Source organism: Cyrtonyx montezumae, unplaced genomic scaffold, assembly GCF_038088225.1.
Source record: "Cyrtonyx montezumae isolate F1298 unplaced genomic scaffold, pur_monq_1.0 scaffold_42, whole genome shotgun sequence".
Taxonomy (NCBI): Eukaryota; Metazoa; Chordata; class Aves; order Galliformes; family Odontophoridae; genus Cyrtonyx; species Cyrtonyx montezumae.
Window position 1 is genome coordinate 57,438 of NW_027072048.1, and position 20,707 is coordinate 78,144.

The 20,707-nt window shown below is 41.1% G+C and overlaps 2 protein-coding genes across 3 annotated transcripts; one reads left to right on the forward strand and one right to left on the reverse strand.

Annotated features, from left to right (window-relative positions):
• The first annotated feature begins 962 nt into the window (after positions 1-962).
• On the forward strand, positions 963-11,122 carry PLAT (plasminogen activator, tissue type). The gene is made up of 13 exons (XM_065747205.1): positions 963-1,048; positions 1,791-1,830; positions 2,295-2,426; positions 2,777-2,890; positions 3,877-4,051; positions 4,619-4,710; positions 4,959-5,133; positions 5,484-5,569; positions 5,940-6,135; positions 7,856-7,992; positions 8,086-8,226; positions 9,382-9,530; positions 10,348-11,122. The coding sequence occupies exons 1-13, from the start codon at positions 965-967 to the stop codon at positions 10,504-10,506; spliced, it is 1,680 nt and encodes a 559-aa protein (XP_065603277.1). The 5' UTR covers positions 963-964; the 3' UTR covers positions 10,507-11,122.
• AP3M2 (adaptor related protein complex 3 subunit mu 2) lies at positions 10,405-20,416 on the reverse strand. 2 transcript variants are annotated; one of them, XM_065747207.1, is made up of 9 exons: positions 20,109-20,416; positions 18,595-18,766; positions 18,141-18,278; positions 17,522-17,607; positions 16,659-16,792; positions 15,593-15,800; positions 14,294-14,438; positions 13,747-13,859; positions 10,405-10,444 (listed from the first exon to the last, which is right to left on the reverse strand). In XM_065747207.1, the coding sequence occupies exons 1-8, from the start codon at positions 20,379-20,381 to the stop codon at positions 13,759-13,761; spliced, it is 1,257 nt and encodes a 418-aa protein (XP_065603279.1). In that variant the 5' UTR covers positions 20,382-20,416; the 3' UTR covers positions 10,405-10,444; positions 13,747-13,758. The 2 variants fall into 2 exon arrangements, with proteins under 2 accessions (XP_065603279.1, XP_065603278.1); XM_065747206.1 differs by lacking the exon at positions 10,405-10,444 and adding an exon at positions 11,116-11,294.
• Between the last annotated feature and the right edge of the window lie 291 nt (positions 20,417-20,707).

Consider the following 20,707-nt stretch of genomic DNA (forward strand, 5'->3'; position numbering starts at 1 on the left):
AACATTCCAATCTACTAGCATACACTGTACTTTTCTCAAGTCTGAAAAGCATCTGCTAAAATGTGTTAACAGTTTTCCATGTATAGTAGGACACCAACCACCAGTGTTTAGATAGGCACAGGAGAAGGGAAGAAGGAAAGAAGGGGTGTAGTGCCATAATACAAACTAGCTCAAACAGGAGCAGAAAAAAACAGGAAAAAATGATGCAGTACAGCAAAAGACTACAGGTCACTTATACATGTTAGACTATCTGCATTTTTATGATATGAGAATGAGATGAGAAATCCCATTTAGGCCAACAAGGGGAAAAAAATATATATTACTCAGTTTCATCAGCAGCATTTCCACATACCCAGGACTGACAGTGTGTTGTGAACATGTCCCCTGATGCTCACCATGTGTTCTCTGTCCAGTGAATACTCAAAACCAGAGAGCACTTTGACAAAGTTTCTTAGCCTCAGTGAAAGAAACCATCTGTTTGTTTCCTTCGTTAGGAAACAAACTGGGAGAAGAGAACTGAGTACAAGACTGTAACATATCTATCTCTCTGCAGTCAGAGGCTACTACAGAATCCCAACTTCATGCTTCTGCCAAGAAACTTCCCACTCAAGGCCAATTCATATATATATATTTTGCAACAGTAACGTTAAATACAGTGGGATCACAGTAACTGAATGTCCTTCCTATAATTATTTGTAACTAGGTCTATGCAGGAACTTTTCCAGGTAAGAAATTAATTTCTAATGAGGGAAGAAGTAGAGTTTTCAAAGCATGTGAGATGAGTGGAGACACAGATCCAGATTCACAACTAGACCTAATTGTAGAGAACTGCAGAATAGAAAGTGGAATTTAATGTAAAAGGCATTCTCATTATTTAAAACCTTAATTTAAACTCAAAGCTTTGAAAGTCATTCACTCTGTAAAACATCTTTTGCCTCTAAAGATAACTTGAGATCTGTAAGTGATGTGGAAAACACGCAGAATGAAGGGAGGAGAGCTCCTAAGTCTCCTCCTGCTGGTGGAAGCAATCAAGACTGCTCAATGCCAGGTAAGAGGGTAATACATCAAGTAATGCTCTTGCCACTTTCACACACTTAACCCAGTTTTCAGCAGCTCTTCTTTACCACTGGCTCCAGCTGTATGTATCAGATAAAAGAAGGATCCAGTTCTACTGCTAGAAATCTGGGGAAGAAAAATATTTTAATTGGCTCTGGGAGATGCATCTGTACCTTTCTGCTTCTTCCTCCCACCCCTCTTTCAGTATTTAAATATGATGGATAACAACTGAAAGTCTTGCACCAAAGGAAGGATCACACATCATTGGATACATGTCCAGTCCATACTGAGCTCTTATTATGACTCATCTTATTTACACATGCTCTGAAAAATGAAAGTTAATCAAAGTAATCACAGGGGAACTGCAAGCAAAAGTTGCTGAACAGAAATAACTGCTTGTTCACATTTATGTATTTGCAAATTATTTTCTTGGATCTCCTGCAAATAGCAGAAAGCTAACAAGCTTTTGTTAGCAGTTGGAGCACATAAATACTTCACAAATGATGCAAGTACAACATACCATGAGGTTCACATCACTGAAATGACAAGCAGTAATCTGATACTGTGTCAATTAAATGATCTGCAGTTTTTCAGTACCCATGCTGAAATAATTAACACACTTTTCACTGTTCCCTGATTTTCAAGATCTCAAGAAGTGGAGTGGCTCTTTGAAGGCACTTGTTCTCTCAGTTTTCTTAAGAGAGCAGTTACTGATTCACCTTCTTTACTTGCAGAGCTTGCACACACGTTACAAACGGGGAGCCCGATCTAGAGGTAAGCCAGGTTAGCTACAGCTGCGTGACCCAGAGGCTTCAGAAACACAGGGGAGAGGGAAGCAGATGACACTGAAGGAATGGAGCCTGAAAGCTGTTTTCTGTGGCTGGGGGCGGAGGGGGGGGGGCGGGAGGGAGTGGGGATGAGGGAAACCTGAGAATGGCACATTCAGAACGCAAAATTCTAGACTACTGATACCATCCACACCTCAAAGAACAATGTCTTCCTCTCTCTCTGTTCTTCAAAGTCATAATGAGGCTGGTCATTAGCATAACATAATGTTCAGCAGCAGCATAACAGTGACAGAGATGGGATAGTTTGGGTCTGGGAAGAAGAAAGAGTTGCCTGTTAGTCTGATGGTCCCATCGTGGGGGTACTTTTTACCCCAACAAGAGAAAGTTATTTTGCTCAGCAAGGTCTCTTCCATGAATCTCTAAAAGAGGGTTCCCTTTCTCCAATTACAGCCATTTGCACAGACTATTCATCTGGACAAATATACCAGCACGGGGGGAGCTGGCTGAGACTGTCAGGGAGCAGAATAAAATACTGTAGGTGTGACAGAGGTCGAAGTCACTGCCACACTGTGCCCATCAGAGGTGAGTATGAAGAAGAAAAAGAAAGGAAAGGGTGGGAGATGACAGACTATCCATCCAATCATCCTAACAAAAAACTCTATTGTCAGGGAAGGAGTTATCACACAAAATGTGGCTTGAAATGAAAGCATTAGCATATACTGATTCAGGCAGAACTAAGGAGGAAGAGGCTGAGAAAAGTTTATGATACTGGTAATAGAGTGGAGCAAAGGAAGAGTCTAACACTACATGCATATATTAGGGAAAAGTAGAACAGGCTAAAGGAGACAGACAGGAGGAGGACAGATGGACATGTTGCTAGCTGCTTAATTCTGTGAATTCTAATTGTTTCCTGACTTTTTTTGATTCCACAGCCTGCACTAGAAATAAATGCTACAATGGAGGACAATGTTCACAGGCATATTACTCCCCACAGCTTTTCATCTGCCGGTGTCACCAAGGTTTCTCTGGGAAGCAGTGTGAAATAGGTAAGTAAGTATGCTGTTCCAGCTACTGTGAACAATGCTGCTGGTGTTAGCCATGCAGTGCAGAAGGATTAGGTACTCAGAAACTGCTGCTGTATACTGTTCTCTCTGCTAAGCTGCTTCTTTTTGCGGTAAAGCTAATGCTACAAACGACTTTAGAGAAGGACACCTGGATTTTTCTGTTCTATGGAGCCTCGTGTGGAATACTGTGTCCAGATCTGGGGCCCCCAGCACAAGAAAGACATAGAACTGTTGGAGTGAGTCCATAGGAGAGCCACAAAGATGATTAGAGGGTGAAGCACCCCTCCTACAAATACAAGATGAGAGTGTTGAGTTTGTTCAGTCTGGAGAAGAGAAGGCTCCAGAGTCCATCTCACTGCAGCCTTCCAGTACTTCATAGAATCACAGAATTATAGGGGTTGTTAGGGACCTCAAGAGATCATTGAGTCCAACCCCCTTGCCAAAGCAGGTTCCCTACACCATAGGAACTTACTATCAGGAGGGAGACAGACTTTTTACACTGACCAATAATCATCTAATAGGGCAAGGGAGAATGGTTTTAAACTAAAAGAGAGGAGGTTTAGATTAGATGTTAGGGGTGTATTTTTCACCCCAAAAGTGGTAAGATTCTGGTATAGATTGCCTGGAGAAGGTGTGGATGCCCCATCCCTGGGGGTATTTAAGGCCAGGCTGGATGGGGCCTGGGCAGCCTGATCAAGTGCTTGGTTTAGTGACTGAGAACCCTGCCTGCAGCAGGGGGACTGGAACTAGATGATCTTTCAGATCCCTTCCAACTCAAGCCACTCTGATTCTCTGGCCTCTCAATAAAATACTAAGTTTTGAAGATGAAGACATTTGTGTATACATAAAGCTTGCTTGGAAAGATGTTACACTGACTTACAAGACAAGATATCTGGAGCCAACTTTAGACAGAGCAGAGTCAGAGGAAGAAGAATTTGTGATGCTGTCTTCTGTTTCCTTTTGCTCAGATACCGAAGTTAAGTGCTACAGAAATGCTGGAGTAACATACAGGGGTACATGGAGCATAACAGAGAGTGGGGCTGAATGTCTGAACTGGAATATCAATGGCTTGATGGACCGTAAATACAATGGCCAAAGAAAGGATGCTGCTGAACTGGGACTGGGCAATCACAACTATTGCAGGTGAGGGACTCACAGCACACATTAGAGCTGTGAGAACCTGATTATTCTGAGAGCTTGTGGCAAAATAACACTATTTGCAGCATCCTAGTACCAACTATAGAACACTGTGAACAGGTGCAAGTATGATGCAGCACAAGAGCAGCAATTGATAGATTTCAATTTCTGAACCATCCAAGAGTAGATGTTTGACAGACTACAAAGTGCATGCCTCTCTCACTCCATAGCCTTTCCCTTTTGCCCATTGCTGCCTTCTTAGTGCCAAAAACTCCCTCTGCAAGCCAGTATTCTATCACATTTGCCTGCAAATCTAGACATTCCTCAGAACTCTACAATGTAGTACTTCCTGCACATGATCTAAACTGCACAAACAAGCTATCATCTCTTGCTACTGGCCATCTCATCCTCACCTCCATACTTCTGTAATTAAAATAAGACAACAAATGACTTCTGCTAGTTCAGTCTACCACTTCACTGCTGAGCACAATCAAGTTACTGAACTGGATCACACTCTTGAGACTAGTAGTTATAGCTTTATAATGATAAATAATGTCATAACTCTTTTTTCAGAAACCCAGACGAGGACTCCAGACCTTGGTGCTATGTCTATAAAGGGGGAAAGTATACCTGGGAACACTGCAGTGTGCCCTCCTGTTCAAAAGGTACAAGCAGGAGGACAGAGAATGGGCTTCAGAGCTGCCATGACTCACTGTGTACCTAAGAGTTCTCTGTGGCCTTGTGAAAATTAACAATTAAGATGTTCTCATGTTAAATCATGTTCAATGTTCTAATATCTCTTACAGAGAGCCTGAGATAAGTATAGCTAATATACAGATGCCAGGACAGAAATCACAATTGGAACAGCTGATGGTTTATGTGCATCATTTAACGTGTAGTTTTCTTATTTAAGTTGGAAACATCAATTGCAAAACTGGAAGAGGCACAGATTACCGTGGTAGTCACAGTGTTACCAGTTCTGGAGCTACATGTTTGAGATGGAATACTCAAATCATTGTCAGCAAGTTATACACTGCTTGGAGAAGAGATGCTTACCAGCTAGGCCTTGGCAGTCACAATTTCTGTAGGTATGTATTCAGTAATACAATGAACTTAAAACCAAACAATAAGATTTCTTGTGGTAATGTTGAGACAGTGCTCTCGTTGTTTCATGAGTTATCAAAGCAGAGTAGGGATGTTATGGCTGGGAATCAAACTCACTGCCAATAGTAATTTTTATTCCTCTTGGTCTATCTGTACTTCTCTAATACCAGACTCCATAAATGAAAATTTAACATGCCATTGTGCCCTCTGTATCTCTAAGAAGATCAAAAAGAGTACACTCAGAACCCCATCTGCTGTCTTTAACTGACATCTTCTCCCTAAACTCTCTGCAGATCTGGCAATACAAGTTTTTCTTCTCCTTCCTGTACTGCAGGAATCCTGACAACGACATCAAACCCTGGTGCCATGTACTGAAAGGAAAACAGCTCACATGGGAGTACTGTGATGTTCCTACTTGCTGTAAGGATCCTAGCACTCCTGATTCTTCCTTTTCTTTGCGGCATTACTCTACTGTATGTTGCAAGCCTCTTATAGTAAAGAGATGGGGAAAAAATCTCCTTCAGATAAAAGGGATTCTATGGCTCATCTGTCACAGAATTCCCTTCTCTGCCAGACGAGAAGATCACAGAACAAAGAAATAGAAAAGGATTTCTTTACTGTGTTTTTCAAATCAGTACAAGTTTCCTAGGAAACAGGAATGAGTCAGATACTGAACAGTTCATGCCAGGTTGCCTCAATATACACTGACAACTAACAGACTCTTAACCCTAACTCAGGGCAAGAGTTCCTGAAAAACAAAAAAAGCTATTTCTGGGTTTGTCATCTACAGCCACCTGTGGTTTACGGCAGCGCAGAGTACGCCAGTACCGGATTAAATTTGGCTCCTATGCAGACATTGAAGCTCACCCATGGCAAGCTGCCATCTTTGTGAAGTATCACCGAGCACCCGGAGAACATTTCCTCTGTGGAGGAATTCTGATCAGTTCCTGCTGGGTTTTGTCAGCTGCTCACTGTTTTGAGGAAGGGTGAGTTGAGGGTTCGGTACTCTTTGGGAAATCATGATAAAAATAGTCTGGAGAATTCAAGCATCCAATATTAGCCTTACTGGAAGAGTGAAGGACTTGAAAAAGACATTTACTCCACAACTCATTCTACAGTAAAAAATTACAGAGTTGAATGTGACCAGCATTACAGACAGACATTTACTGGGCAAGCTAGCTGTACGGCATTGAGGTACGACAACAGAATGGCAAATAGCTAAAGAACAAAGCTGTCAGCACAGAATGCCAAGCCATCTGAAACTTGCTAACATCAAGGGACTTACAGAGGAGCTTTGCCATGGTGGCTTTAAGTGGAACAACTGGGGTATCAGACCTGGCCAGTATGGGTTCATGAAGGGCAAGTGCTGCTTGACCAATGTGATCTCTTTTATAATCTAGTGATCCATCTGGTGGATGAGGGAAAGGCTGTTGATGTAGTCTACCTAGACTTCAGCAAAACCTTTGACACTGTCTCCCACGGTATTCTGCAGAAGCTTGCAGCCCGTGGCTTGGACAGGTACACTCTTGGCTGGGTAAGGAACTGGCAGAGAGTGGCGGTGAATGGAGTTAAATCCAGCTGGCAATGGGTCACAAGTGGTATTCCCCAGGGGTCAGTACTGGGACCTGTCCTCTTCAATATTTTTTTTTATGACCTGGATGAGGGCATTAAGTGCACCCTCAGAATTTTGCAGATGACACCAAGTTGGCTGGAAGTGTCGATCTGCCTGGGGGTAGTGAGGCCCTACAGAGGGATCTGGACAGGCTGGATAGCTGGGCTGAAGCCAATGGGATGAGGTTCAGCAGTACCAAATGCTGGGTCCTGCACTTTGGCCACAACAACCCCATACAAAACTACAGGCTTGAGGCACAGTAGCTGGAAGACTGTGTAGGAGAAACAGACCTGGAGTACTAGTCAGTGCTCAGCTAAACACGAGCCAGCAGTGTGCCCAGGTGGCCAAAAAGGCCAATGGTATCCTGGCTGGTATCAGAAATAGTGTTATCAGCAGGAACAGGGAAGTAATTGTCCCCCTGTACTCAGCACTGGTGAGGCCGTATCTTGAGTACTGTGTTCAGCTTTGGGCCCCTCACTGCAAGAAAGACATTGAGGCCCTGAAGCATGTTCAGAGAAGGGCAGTGAGGGGGTCTGGAGCACAGGCATTATGAGGAACGGCTGAGGGAGCTGGGGTTGTTCAGTCTGGAGGAGGCTTAAGGGAGACCTTATTGCTCTCTATAACTACCTGAAGGAAGGTTGTAGTGAGCTGGGGGTTGGCCTCTTCACTCTTTTAACTAGTGGAAGGACTAGAGGGAATGGTTTCAAGTTGCGCTAGGGGAAATTCAGACCAAACGCTAGAAAATACTTCTCCAAAAGAGTGGTCAGGCGCTGGAATGGGCTGCCTAGGGAGGTGGTAGAATCACCAACCCTGGAGGTATTTAAGGAATGTTTAGACATTGTGTTGAGGAACATAGTTTAGAGAGTTTATTGGTGATAGGTAGACAGTTGGACTGGATAAGCTTGTAGATCTTTTCCAATCTTGGTGATTTTACAAATTAGTGCAAGAACTAAGGCAAATGGGACACCCGAGGTCAAACTGCTTGACTGATGAAGTAGTAATATTGCTAAAATAAGAGAAGTAGAAGCTCCAACAGCACATCGTTAAGGAAAGGTTAAAATGGGAAGAAAGTAAAAACGCTTCCATTTTTAAAGTTTTAGTACTAATCAGCTGAAGATCGTGCTGGGCAGGACTTCTCGAGCAATTCCAGAGGAGAAGGAACAAAAGTTTCAGGTGAAGAACTACATTGTACATGAAAGATTTGACTCAGAGAATTACAACAATGATATTGGTAAGAATTTCTCTGACCTCACAGTTTGATGGGTTGTGGTTTGCTAAAGCTTAATGTTACTCAAGTGGTGATTTTATCCTTTCCACTGCTCAGCTCTGCTGCAGTTAGACTCTGACACAGAAGACTGTGCTGTTGAAACAGATACTGTTCGAGCAGCCTGCCTCCCAACACCAGACCTGCAGCTGCCTGACTGGACTGAATGCGAGATCTCTGGTTATGGTAGAAATGAAGAATGTAAGTAGAAGATGCATTGTGGCAAAAGTCAGGTCCTCCATCCCCAAAGAATTAAAGCCTTTAGCACAGTTCTAACGTGTGACTCCCAGATTATTTCATGGCATTATATTAGCATTCCAAAATATAGGAGTGTGTGCAACATACGTAAAAACAAGTTTTAGTTTATTTTATTCATCTGAGATCTGTCAGCTGCATGGGTTAGCAGTTTTCTTTTAAACTCTCAAACAGTAGAAATACTGAAAATGGCGCAATGAATAAGACAAAATTTGGCAGACAAAGCTCCCACATTTCTGCTGTACTGAACTATCTAACCTTACTGGCATTTAATGTTATTATATTTAAATTGTAAACACTGAGGCAGAGACTGTGAAGCATGCATCATAATGAGGACAAATCATGATTTGAGCCATTAAGGCCTTTGGAACTGACTTAATATACAACTTTAACAGACGAGTGTATCATAAAACGTTTTACAAGAGTTTTTAAAACTAGTCCTTAGTGTTTCTTTTTCTACAGGGAGTACCTCTCTCAGAGCAAAAGGTCACTGCAATTATAATTCAAAACCAGACTGAAAAACAGTCCTGACAACTTTCAACTTCGTGCAGTTGCAACTATGCAGAAGAATAAAACCAACACACAAGGCAAAAATAAACTGATTCTATTCCAAGATAACATGTGCATTCATATCTAGTTGTTCCAATTTTTGTACAGCAAGACATCTGTTTTTAACTAACTCAAATCTAATACTAAAAGCCAGTATCCCTTTTCATAGAGGTAGTGATTTTTAGACGCGCTTCATTTAGACTGATGCAGTTCATGCAAAGATGAGTTAACCATCCAAGAAACCTAGCAATCTGCATCCTGTAAAAATCTCTAGCGTTTAAGCTTGCTGAAGCAGAAAAATTGCCTTTCGACTATTAAAAATTGTTCTCACTGGCAAAGCAGAACTGCCATGAATTAAATTCAATTTAAAATATATATAGATATATACTCCTGGCAAGGAAATACTAGTCTTGCCACCCTCCTCTCCTGCCACTAGTTAGCATACTCTCTCCCAAACTGTAGAAACGGAACTGCAAAGTTTCATATATACCTGGGTGTGTGTATATGTATATATGTGTATATGGAAAAAATATATATTCACGTCCCTTTCAGTTTCGCCCTTTTATTCACCACACCTGAAAGAAGGCCACGTCAGGCTATTTCCAGCCAGTCGGTGCACCACAAAGCATCTAGACAACCGGACAGTTACAGACAATATGTTATGTGCAGGAGACACAAGGCACCTCGATGATGCTTGTAAGGTAAACCCAGTTCTATTCCTCTTTTCTTTTTTTTCTCCTCTAGGTCTGTTCTTAACAATCTAAATTAACTAAATAGAAATCTTCATAAAATAATTTAAAGAAGTCCTGTATCTAACTGTATGGAAATTCTAGTGAACTTCTGGTTAACAAAACTTAACCGCTGGGTCGTCTTTTTTAGTCCCTCCCCCACATATATATATTTATTTATTTATTTATTTTTAAGCTCACAGCTAGGAATGCAGGCTACATTCGATCAAGCAAACCAGAATACAGACTAAAAATTCTAAATACAGGAAATACCACAAAACTGAGCAGGAAACTCCACCTCAGCAGTTTCCTATTATTTTCTATTATGTGATCAAGCACACTAAAATAAAGATCCTCACATTTTCAGTTTCCATTATCTCTTCAATAATCATGCCTTACTCTCAATAACATAAAGGAGCTTGGACCTTTGGAATTTGAACAAAAGTATTGCTTGTCTCGTTCTTAACAAAAATGCCTCCCATTTCACAAATGAGTGCTTTACGAAGGTAGACACCTTAGTTCTGGATGGTTTGGAGTCTCTCCTCTGATACATTAAAAGCACTAAGGAATTCTGTCTGAAAGACAGAAAGTGCTATGTGAAAGTGCTGTTACTAAGAACACTGGAACAAGGTGTCTCTGATTTGTCAGTATGCTACATGGAGTATTTAAGGAGACAAGAGACATGGCACCTGGTGTACCATTATAGCCACTGAATAGGGAAAAAACAGTACAAAACACACACAGACACACACAAAAAGGAGATTCTTACTAACCTGGTACTTTTCTGCAGGGTGATTCTGGAGGCCCTCTGGTCTGCATGAAGGATGATCGCATGCATCTAATTGGAATCATCAGCTGGGGAATAGGCTGCGGCCGCAAAGACATACCTGGTGTTTATACAAATGTGAACCGTTACCTTAACTGGATTCAGAAAAACATGAAATCCTGAGGAAGAAAATAACTACCCACAATCCCATGACCATGCCCTCACAATTTGCTTTGAGGTATTTTAAGGATACTGAAATGATATTCTATCTGTCCAGATGCTTATGACTTTCAGTATAAAAGGAAGACATACTACTGTGTGTGGTACAGATGATTTCTCAGATTACTCCACTTTCCTCACTACAGGTTATCACAATCTAAGAGCTCTTTCCCCTTGCATCTCCAAGTTTTCTCCTTTCATCAGATCACATGGGTACAACTAAAACTAAATTTTGGCTTGCAAAATGCAAGCTATGTTGTTTTAGGAACAGGGGTGAACTTAAGGCAAATGAGACATGTCATTTCCTGAAACTTTCATCTCCGTTTTTAGATCACAAAGACTGAAGAGACACACAGATGTGTCTTCCATAACATGGCCCTAGGGCATACCTGAACATATTTCACAAAGGGGATTGCTCATTATTCAAGTTTATTCCCACAAACCCCTTCCTCACCCTTCCTCTTTGGGGGAATATTCTTTTCTAGCTTTTAAGCTAGACCATGAAGCAGATAAAAATTTCTCCCTTTGAACAATGGGCTAGATAAGAAAGTCTCATGATCTCATAAGAAAAAACAGGATTGCAATGAAAGACATGTACTTTCTTACCTAAAATACAACTGCCTGCAGCAACATGAATCAAAGTATTGAGATGGAGTCTTTACGTACACTTTTTCTAGCTTGGGTTATCCACATTTGGTTCTCACATAGCAAAAATAACACACTGTGCGATGTCCACTTCAAAAAACATACAGCTATAACATGTGTGTGTGGGGAGAAGAGAATAAATCTTTTAATGTACTTTTCTTTACAATTCTGAAAAGTGTGCTTTTTTGGATTTGTTGTTGTTGAAGTACTGTGCAGTTATTTTAAGTTATTCTGTACTTGTCTGGCTTAACAGAAAAATTTCCACCACTGTAAGAACAACTAACAGGTCTAAACTTGTCGAGCAAAACATAATAATCCACACTTACCACTTACCGAATTTACAACTGTGATCTTTGTAGCACAGTATTAACAATGCAAATAAAAATGCTAATTCTTATTTGGCTGTATATTTAGAATAAATTCTAGTTAGGTTTAAGCTCTGTCCTTATGACGTTTTACTCTGGTTATTTAAATTGGTTTCCAACTACAGTAGAAACAACAAAAGTTTAGGCGTGGGCTGCTTAATTCTGTATCGTGTACCATGTGTTTTTTCAGCATGCTTGTTAGGACAATCTGTTCTTGCTGTTGCTTTTCCTCCTTACAGGAAACAAACATATAAGTAAATAAATAATAGGTAAAACCGGACCACAGCCTTACCTGCCACAAAATCAGTGCTTCACTTTTTGACTACTGAATGTCCATGAATTACCATCTATTACAAAAGCAAAAGGATAAGTCTAACCATAGCCTCTTCAAGTGCTCGCTAGATATGCACCTAGCTACAAGATAACGGCATACAAAGACTGTATTTATCCTTTAACAGAAAACAGGATGACTTTAACAATGACGTCACAAAACAGAACCTTGATAATTAACACTAAGCAAACATTACTTGCATTGCAACTGCCATGCAGTACATTGCAATGCAATGCTAAGTATTGTCTATATACTTCCTAAGAGTTAGGCTTCTTTAAGAGATGCTTTCTAAAACTTCAACTGCATTATCGTGTAAAGCCCATACAAAACCACTCTGAAATGACACAGGTGACAGGTAAAAATTAATTTTATTCATGCTTTTGTTCAAGTTTATGTTTGCAATCAACATGCTCCCAGTACGAGGTCACCTGCTGTGGCATTTGTCAGTTGCACTGGAAAATGCAATTCCAAAAGCAAAATGCCACTCATCCACTGCTAGCTTCCATCACAGGCAAAACAGAGCACATTTTATTCTTCATTAAGGGTCATATTGTTCCATTCACAAGCATGTACTACACATGCTGGATTGAACAGCCACCTGATAAATGCTGTAATCACATGTACAGCAGTTTATGAACCAGCTCTGCTACCAAGAAATTAACACATTGGCATCTAGTGGCCAAAGAGCACACTACAAACAATACAAAACAGTGCATATGCCTCTCAGTTCATATTTAAGCTTTACAGAGAGATGAAGATTGGGATGGGCATACATAGCAACAACTCTTGCAGAAGAAATTGTCTTAGTGAGAAATCCTGCACAGGCTTGTATCCACCTGCATAGCAGCTAATTGAGACAGGAACTGGAATGATGCACAGTCAGGAACATTACAGTGGTATCAGGACATAATTATTTGAGATAAAGACACCAGTCAGCACGAAATCAGACGTATCATCTTCATTTGTAATAGGCAGGCAGAAAGAAAAATATATTCCAACAAGTTATAGGATAGTGACCATCTTCACTTCGCTGGAGCTTGAATTTAAAAGGGCTTCCATCAGAGTGCAATGTCTCCACACAAATTCTTTATTCTGCCTCTGCCTCCTCCCTAACTACCCAAAGAAACTAGGAAAGACATTACCTCTAAAAACTGAGAACATAAGAAGAGATACAGAACTACATTCAGATATCACCACCCATCAGTTACAAGGTAAGTGCTACGCAGTCAGCTTTTCACAGGATTCCTTATTAGGATCTGGATGAGTTTCCAGCCTATCCCCAAATCTCTAAGATACTTAATGACCAAGACAGGTTATGAAATACCCCCAAACTCAAGCTTCTTAAGATCTCATCCTGGTTGAGAATCTACCTTTTCACTTCTTTCAGACCCTTCAAGGCTCAATGGCCAGCATATTTGGCTGCTGCCAAAAACTATAGCTCTCCAACCCAACATCCAGTGACAGAGAAGGGCTGATGCCAGACCATCGCTCTGCAACTGAATTCTGGAAATTGAACTTCTTATCATCTACAAAGGGATAAAAAACAGCCACAGCATAAGGAACAGGAGTTGGAAAAACAATCCCTAGAACTTCCTTTGACAGAAAGATGAAGGTGACACAAACTTAGATATCAAATTTGCTAGTCCCAAGGGACCTGAAAACTGCAAATACTTCTGGTTCAGCTAAGCATGAGATAGTTTCAGGTCAACTTTTTTTTTCCTTCCTCCCCAGCACTCTAAGCACTAGCTATCCTGCTCATGCTACCAAAGGAAAGGGAACAACCCTAAATAGACAGACCAGGGAGAAAATGTATCCAATAGCTAGGGACAGGAAAAAAAAACCAAGAAACTGTTTTTTCCTCACTGTCATGATCCACTAGGTTCGGACTTGGAACTTGCCAGCTTTAGTCATGTATTTTATCCCCTTGAAGGGCTTGTACTTCTCCCCGTACATGTCCAAGCGATTCACTTTCAGTCCTAAAAACAAATAGACAAAATAAAGACTGACTATTGCCACAAATACAGCAGACAGACCTTCAAGATAAAGGAACAGAACACGATACTAGAAAGGCAGACAGCACAGGGAAAGTTTTGGTAAGCAGAAAATAAATAAAGAAAGAAACACATAGAAAACCCAACAATTATTAATTGTGAGAATAATTCTTACAAACTCAACCATACTTTGAAATCATTTACAGGGTCATTAGCAAGAAATGCAAAAGGACATGAACAGGCTGTTTCGCACAGCAACAGAGAGAAAAATAAAAAAAATCCTATTATCTGTTGGTTAAGCACACAATTCTTTGTCAGATAGAATATACTCCAGAAGGCCTGTGGAGCTACATTAGCTGTGTAGACTGAGCACTGGCAAAGCAGAAAACATTCAGCTTCTTTACCTGACAGTCACTTACCAGATATAGCCAGCTGCTGAATTTTGAACTGCAGGTTAATAGTGGGGTTTTCATCTGGTTTTGATGTCCCAGCTTGAAGATTCATGCTACCCTTCAGGTTTGGCAGCTTCTGGGTGTTTATCTTCCCCACATCCCATGTGAGCAACTTCAAGTAACAGCAAATACAGCAGATAAGCAGAAATATCCTCTAAAGAAGAACTCCCTTGTCACGACAACTTTTATTGTTTCTCTACAAAAAAGTTATTTGTCTCAGTATAACACTACAATGTAATGAAAGGTATAGCAATAATAGCAGGGTGGTGAAGTCTCTGGCTGCAGCAAACAAGGACAAGCCTAAATGCAACAGCCATGGATGCAGAAACAAAGGAAGAAAAATTGTTTACCTCTGGAAGGTCTCAGATAGGCAGGAACTTCCAGCAAGATACCCTTGCCTTCAATGCCAACCTTCAATGAGTTCTGAGCAGGGATGGATCCACCTCTTCTAGTCACTCCGGTGCACTGCATGCACCTGAGCTCCCCTGGGTTGGTCCTGCCTTCCCACCAGGCGCTCCATCACTGCTACATTCAGTATCTTCCTTTTCATATTGGATACAAACTCCTTGAACAAGTCTGTGGTCCTCCACTTCACATACAGTAAAGACTTAAGGAGCAGCTATCTTTGTTCTCCCTATCTTTCCAGTGATCTTTCTCAAAAGCATATGATGAACAATATTTCCACTATTTGTGATATGAACTGCACTTCCTATGGGTAACACAGTGATATAAGTAATGCAGAATCACCTCCCTTCCATGTGGCTGAAGCAGTGCTCCTGATGCTCTACTGTGGATAAACCTTATAGCTTGCAGAAAGAAAAAATATAAATATATATGTAGAATCCTAGTGTATGTGTTAGAGGGGGGAAATCAAAACCCACTAACCAACTCAAATCCTCAGTGCTCACAAAGGATGAAATGTTGGTAGCCACTATGAAACATGATTATCAGATCAGCAGAAATTTGTAAACCAGTCACTAGACTCATCCCTCACTGTACAACACCAATCCTTGACTTCCTGCACACACCAAGAAACCAGAACTACAATCCAGTCTGGCACTCAGCTATCTGCTGTGTGGCTTAAGACAAGTTTTTGTGTGCAACTGTTTAAGAAAAAGGAGTATCTTAAGTTCATATCCCGAGAAAAGATACTGCCTTCATGGCATCAACATTCAAAGAAATGTCCCCTTAAGTATGAACAGTTCAACTTCATTTCCTAAAAGGATAAAATTAAGCAAACAAACAAACAAATCTAATTTCTCTCACCTTTGTAACTGGATCAAAGATGTGTGTACCCTGAGAGGGTGTGAGGCTCATATTCAAGACACCTTTTGGCATCTGGCTTGTAACCATCACTCCTTCTATAGTCTTCCCCATAGTCTGCTTTGGTCCTACTGTAATTTCAAAGCGTCCCAGTGAGCTGCTATCACGGAAACTGATACTGTGTTTAACATATACAGGAATTGCCACAAGACTAGAATAAAGAGAAGAACAGAGTCCTTGTTAAATTTTCACCTTCATTTTTGATTTTCACTGTTCCCAGTAAAAAAAAAAAATGCAAGGAAGGACAGCAAGAAATGTGATCTTCTTAAAGAAGGATGTCCTGTTCTTTTTAAAGAACAAATTCAGATTGCTGACCTGAAGCCTTGATTACTTTTTTTTTTTTTTAACCAACTTTCCATACCTTATTTTTCTACTTCCTCCAAGACAGGTAAGGACATCCCATGTAATGGAAGAAAAGAGTAATAGACAGAATCTTTTTACATGTCTTAATCAAGCTAGTGAGCAGTCTGAGACATTGCAGCAGCACTTGAACTGCCTGCTTTCAAACTGTTTCTTTCTCTGCTCCTTTTCACTGACGTACGACTAATAAAGTTTTACAAAATGCTTTAGCATCTGTAGGCTCAACTGCCTATTGTCAGCCTCCTTCCAGAATTCACAGTTCTATTAAGAAAGACATAGAAAATAAATCACAACAGGATTATCAGACTATTTTATTTTATCTTCAAGGGGTTTTTTTATAAATATGGGTAATTATCAGCCAGTTTACTCAATATTGCCTAATTCATTCCCACTCTAGTTTGTTCACCCGCTACTAGGTTTTGTAAATTGCAGACTGGCTAGAAATGAAAGACAAAAATCACTGCTCTAAACAATGAGATACCTCATTTTTTTTAAAAGCACAAGTTATCACGCACTCCTACTTCACTTGGCACAACAAGCCACCTAATCTTTAAAAGCAGATTTATTTTTATCATTCCCCCAGCCCTTCCTTCTTTCTAGTCAGGAAGATTCAAATTCCATAATTCACAGCACTAAATTCAACACTTACTTCTGAGCACTGACATGGTAAGACAGCAAACGAAAATTTCCATCAGGTGGAATGAAAGAAAGTATCCTCTCTGACTCCCAGCGCTTAAAACGCACACATGGATGAAAACTGACATCATCCAATAACCGAGGGTTCTGAAATAAAAGAAAGGCTTATGAAGGCAGTACTACCTAAAGTAACTACTTAAATTCTTCTTTTCAATCTTCACTCTGTGTAGGGCCTATCATTTGACACTGTCCCCATTTGAACATATCTACACTGAGGCATGTTAAGCCATTTGAAGCCATTACATCTGTGCATAGTGATACTCAATATTCTCAGTCCTATTCAGACCGGATAACAGGGAAAATCCCTTTACTGTGAGGCTGGCCAAACACTGTAACAGGCTTCTTAGAGAGGCTGTTGATGCCCTGTATCTGCTAGTGTCCAAGATGCACTTGGAGAATACCCTCAAGAACATGCTTTAACTTTTGCTTAGCTCTAAAGTGATTGGGCTAAACTAAGCTATTTTAAACTAAACTATTCTATCCCATCTTAGCACATCCAATCATGTCAAATAATTACATTAATGGACACTCATAAAAAGATAGCCCTTTAAGGTTACTTGCCTAAACACCAAATCTCAGAAACTTAGCTACAGAACACATGAGCAGTAGTTCTAATAAAGAACCTGAAAATAAAACCCTTAGGCTCAAAGTTGCTGAACTTAATTGTGAATTTCCACTATCAATTCTTTCTCTTTTTGTTTGGTATACCTAGGTTCTGATCTACTGCAAACCATCACAGTAAACTGTAAATCTTAGTGGCATGGCTGGAAAACTCTTTTCAAAATATTTAAGTAGAGATACATCCTTGAGCTTTACCATAAAGGAAAGGGTAAGGTCTGGCATCCCAGTCAGCTTTACACAAGCATCAATTACTCCTTGGATTTCAGCAGTAACTGTAGAACCTACAACAATAAAAGCAAACACAGGAGGTTACATGAACCTTATCAAAACTCATCACAATATGGAAAAATTACCAACAAGGAAGAAGGGAATTTATTATCTTTATGAAGTGTCATCACACATTACGTTGCCTGTTCAACATATTTCTCACTTCCAAATACTTCTAGGGAAGAGGTATACAAACAAGTACTGACATCCATAATGCCCATCCCAACGGGCAATAGCAGCAGCTCCCAACTCTGGTAAGAGTTAATATATTAAAGCCAAGGAGACAGTCCTGTGCAGAATTTCTAGTCACCTTCTATTTTCCCTGCACAGTATTGTTTACAAGACCTCATGAACAGTCAGAGAAGAAGAGCAAGTGAACATTTTGATACTTATCTAAAATTTTTGACTGAATAGCACCTATGACTTGGCAACATTTCAAAGTAAGAAGAGGAACAAATCTTCCCACACTTATATGAAGGAGTACCTCTTTGGAAAAAAGAAATTGAGAACAAGTTACCATGGCCTTAGCAAAAAGCAATTTCCATACCTGATTTGTCAATTATTGCATCTATCTCCTCAATCACATCAAAATATGCCTCATTGTTGCTGTATTTCACACCAGTACGTCTCCAAGGCACCACTGATAGCTGTCCGGTAGGAAGCTGGTCACCCACATTACTGCTTCCTGGAAGAACAGTAATCACAACCACCACAGAAGATAGTCAGTGTTCCAGAGCAAGTTCCTGGCCTCACTCAACTAGATTACAATTCATTTCCACTAAACCTCTGTTTCTTTGCAGGAGAGCAATTATTCATTGTTTGTAATTATACAATTTTCATCTCCACATCCACAAGCACTAACATGAGACTCCGACTGCATCTGTGCTGCAGTTCAGAAGGGTATGGAGCAACATTATTTTATTCACCTATGTCCAGATTGACATACATAGGAATACTGCCACACAGTCTCACCAGTTTATCTACTTTTTGTTTCCTTGTACCTGTGATGGTGTTGACTACTGTTCGTAGGATAGTTGGAGGCTTTATCAGTTCTTTGAGAATATTAGATTCTGTTGCCAACGGAAAGCCATTGTCAAGCATCTCTTCCAGCACCTCATAAACCACCACAACATTGTCCTTGATCATCACCTCTGAACAGACACCAAAGTAATCCTGTGCAAAAGAAATAATTACGTAATATCTAGAGGAGAATGTTATTGACCATTCAGTTTATTTTCCCCCACAAAGAAATAAATCAAGCTTCTCCTTCCAGCAGGTGAACAACACTGATACTCCACACATTAACAGAAGCACATCATACTGAACACTCCAACAAGAAAGCACAACTCTAAATGTACCTCCACCTTTGCTGCAGAAAGCTGGCAAATCACTGCAGCGTCGTATGCATCTATTTCCTTACTATTTAATGGGATTCAGTCTAATAGCCAGAGAGTTTTCAGTTGGCATTTGAAAGCAGCTCTAATGCAACTGATTAAGAGGCAATATTAACTAAAAACAAACAATTTCCTGAAGTACATTTTGGCTTGAACATGAAACAAAACAGACTTCCCTAGCAATAAAAGTAACTCAGATTCTGATTGTAATAACGCTTGTACCTAGTTACTTCAACACTGATGGTCTTCGAAAAGCAAACAACTACAGAATTATGGTTGGGAATCTACTTGTGACAACACTATTTGGAAATTCCAATTAAATTACTTTTCCACTCAAGCCAAATAGTTCAGCACAACAGGAGAACAGCCTCAGGCAACCTAAAGATAACAGGTCTCAACAAAAGAAAGTAAAACCCATGCACACAAGAAAATAAACACACTGCTTGGATTCAAACCTCGGGGATAAACAAAGGGTCAATCATACTCTAAACTTGATGAAACATAATTCAGAGCCTATCATCACATTCTGACTAGCATTTCACGTGACATTCATTTGACCAAGCACTAACGTTTCCTGTACTTTGGCAAGATGATGATCATCAAGATAGTTCAAGCCCAGACTATACAACCATGCTGGCAGGCAGAAGAGAGATATATTCTGCATACTACAGTCTGACTCACAGTCATGTCAGCAGAGAGGAAATGCAGTTGCTCTGAAGCAACTCCTGTAACTCACTTCTTTAGGAAGCAAGGTATGCTTCCAAGAAACATCACTAGTGGTAAGCACATGGGTGGACTGTCAGACTAAAGTTCACAAACTGCAGAAACTCTCTTGAGAATTTCTGAGATTTGTGAGACCAAATTCAGTTCAGTCTCACAAGTGCAGCTCGTAGAAGATACAAGATTTGCAAAACAGAAATATAGTTCTTGATCACTGAAAGGTCCTTCCTGTAAGCAAACATTATCTGGAATCCATTGTCATCCTGAGAAGTTAATTCCTAGCCACTGCACGCACTCAGCACGCACTCTAAATCCCTGCTGGTACTAACGTGCCCTCCTGCCAATGCAGCATGAGCTCTGCCACGCCAGCCCTGCGCTGACCCCAGCCACGGGAGCCACACCTGGAACGTGTCGACGACACGGTGCAGAAACTCAATGACAAAGAGAGGTGGCACCTCCGTCTGAATAACAGCCACAAAGAAGATCTTGTGTCGGTAGACGCTGAGGAGGTAGTGATGCGGCGTGGAGATCACCGGCGGCACATTCTCCGCCTCTGAGGCCCTCTCCTGCGCCTCGAAGAAGTAGTCGCAGACCGAGCGGCTGACGACACTCTTCCAGTGTTTCTCTAGGAAGATGTCCCCCGAGGCGTTAATCAGGAACAGACTGTGGATCATGACTGCGGCGAACGGGCTAACAGCAGCGCCGTCCCACGCCGGCGAAGCACCTCCCGGGGCGGGCTTTCGCAGCAAGCACTCTGACGGGGCGGCCCGCTCGCAGCCGAGCCCGATACGCCGAGGAGAGGCGCGCGGGTGATGACGCACAGGACGGCGCGGCGCGGCACGCTGCGCTTCCATTGGGGGAGCGCCGTACCCCGGTCCAGAGCAGGCGCCGCCAGCAGAGGCCGCGCCGGTGAGGGTAAACGTTACGCAGAGAAGCAGCCTCTTTTCTACCGCGAAAAGAACTGCTTGCGTGTACAGCAGTCGACCTACTGTCAGGACTG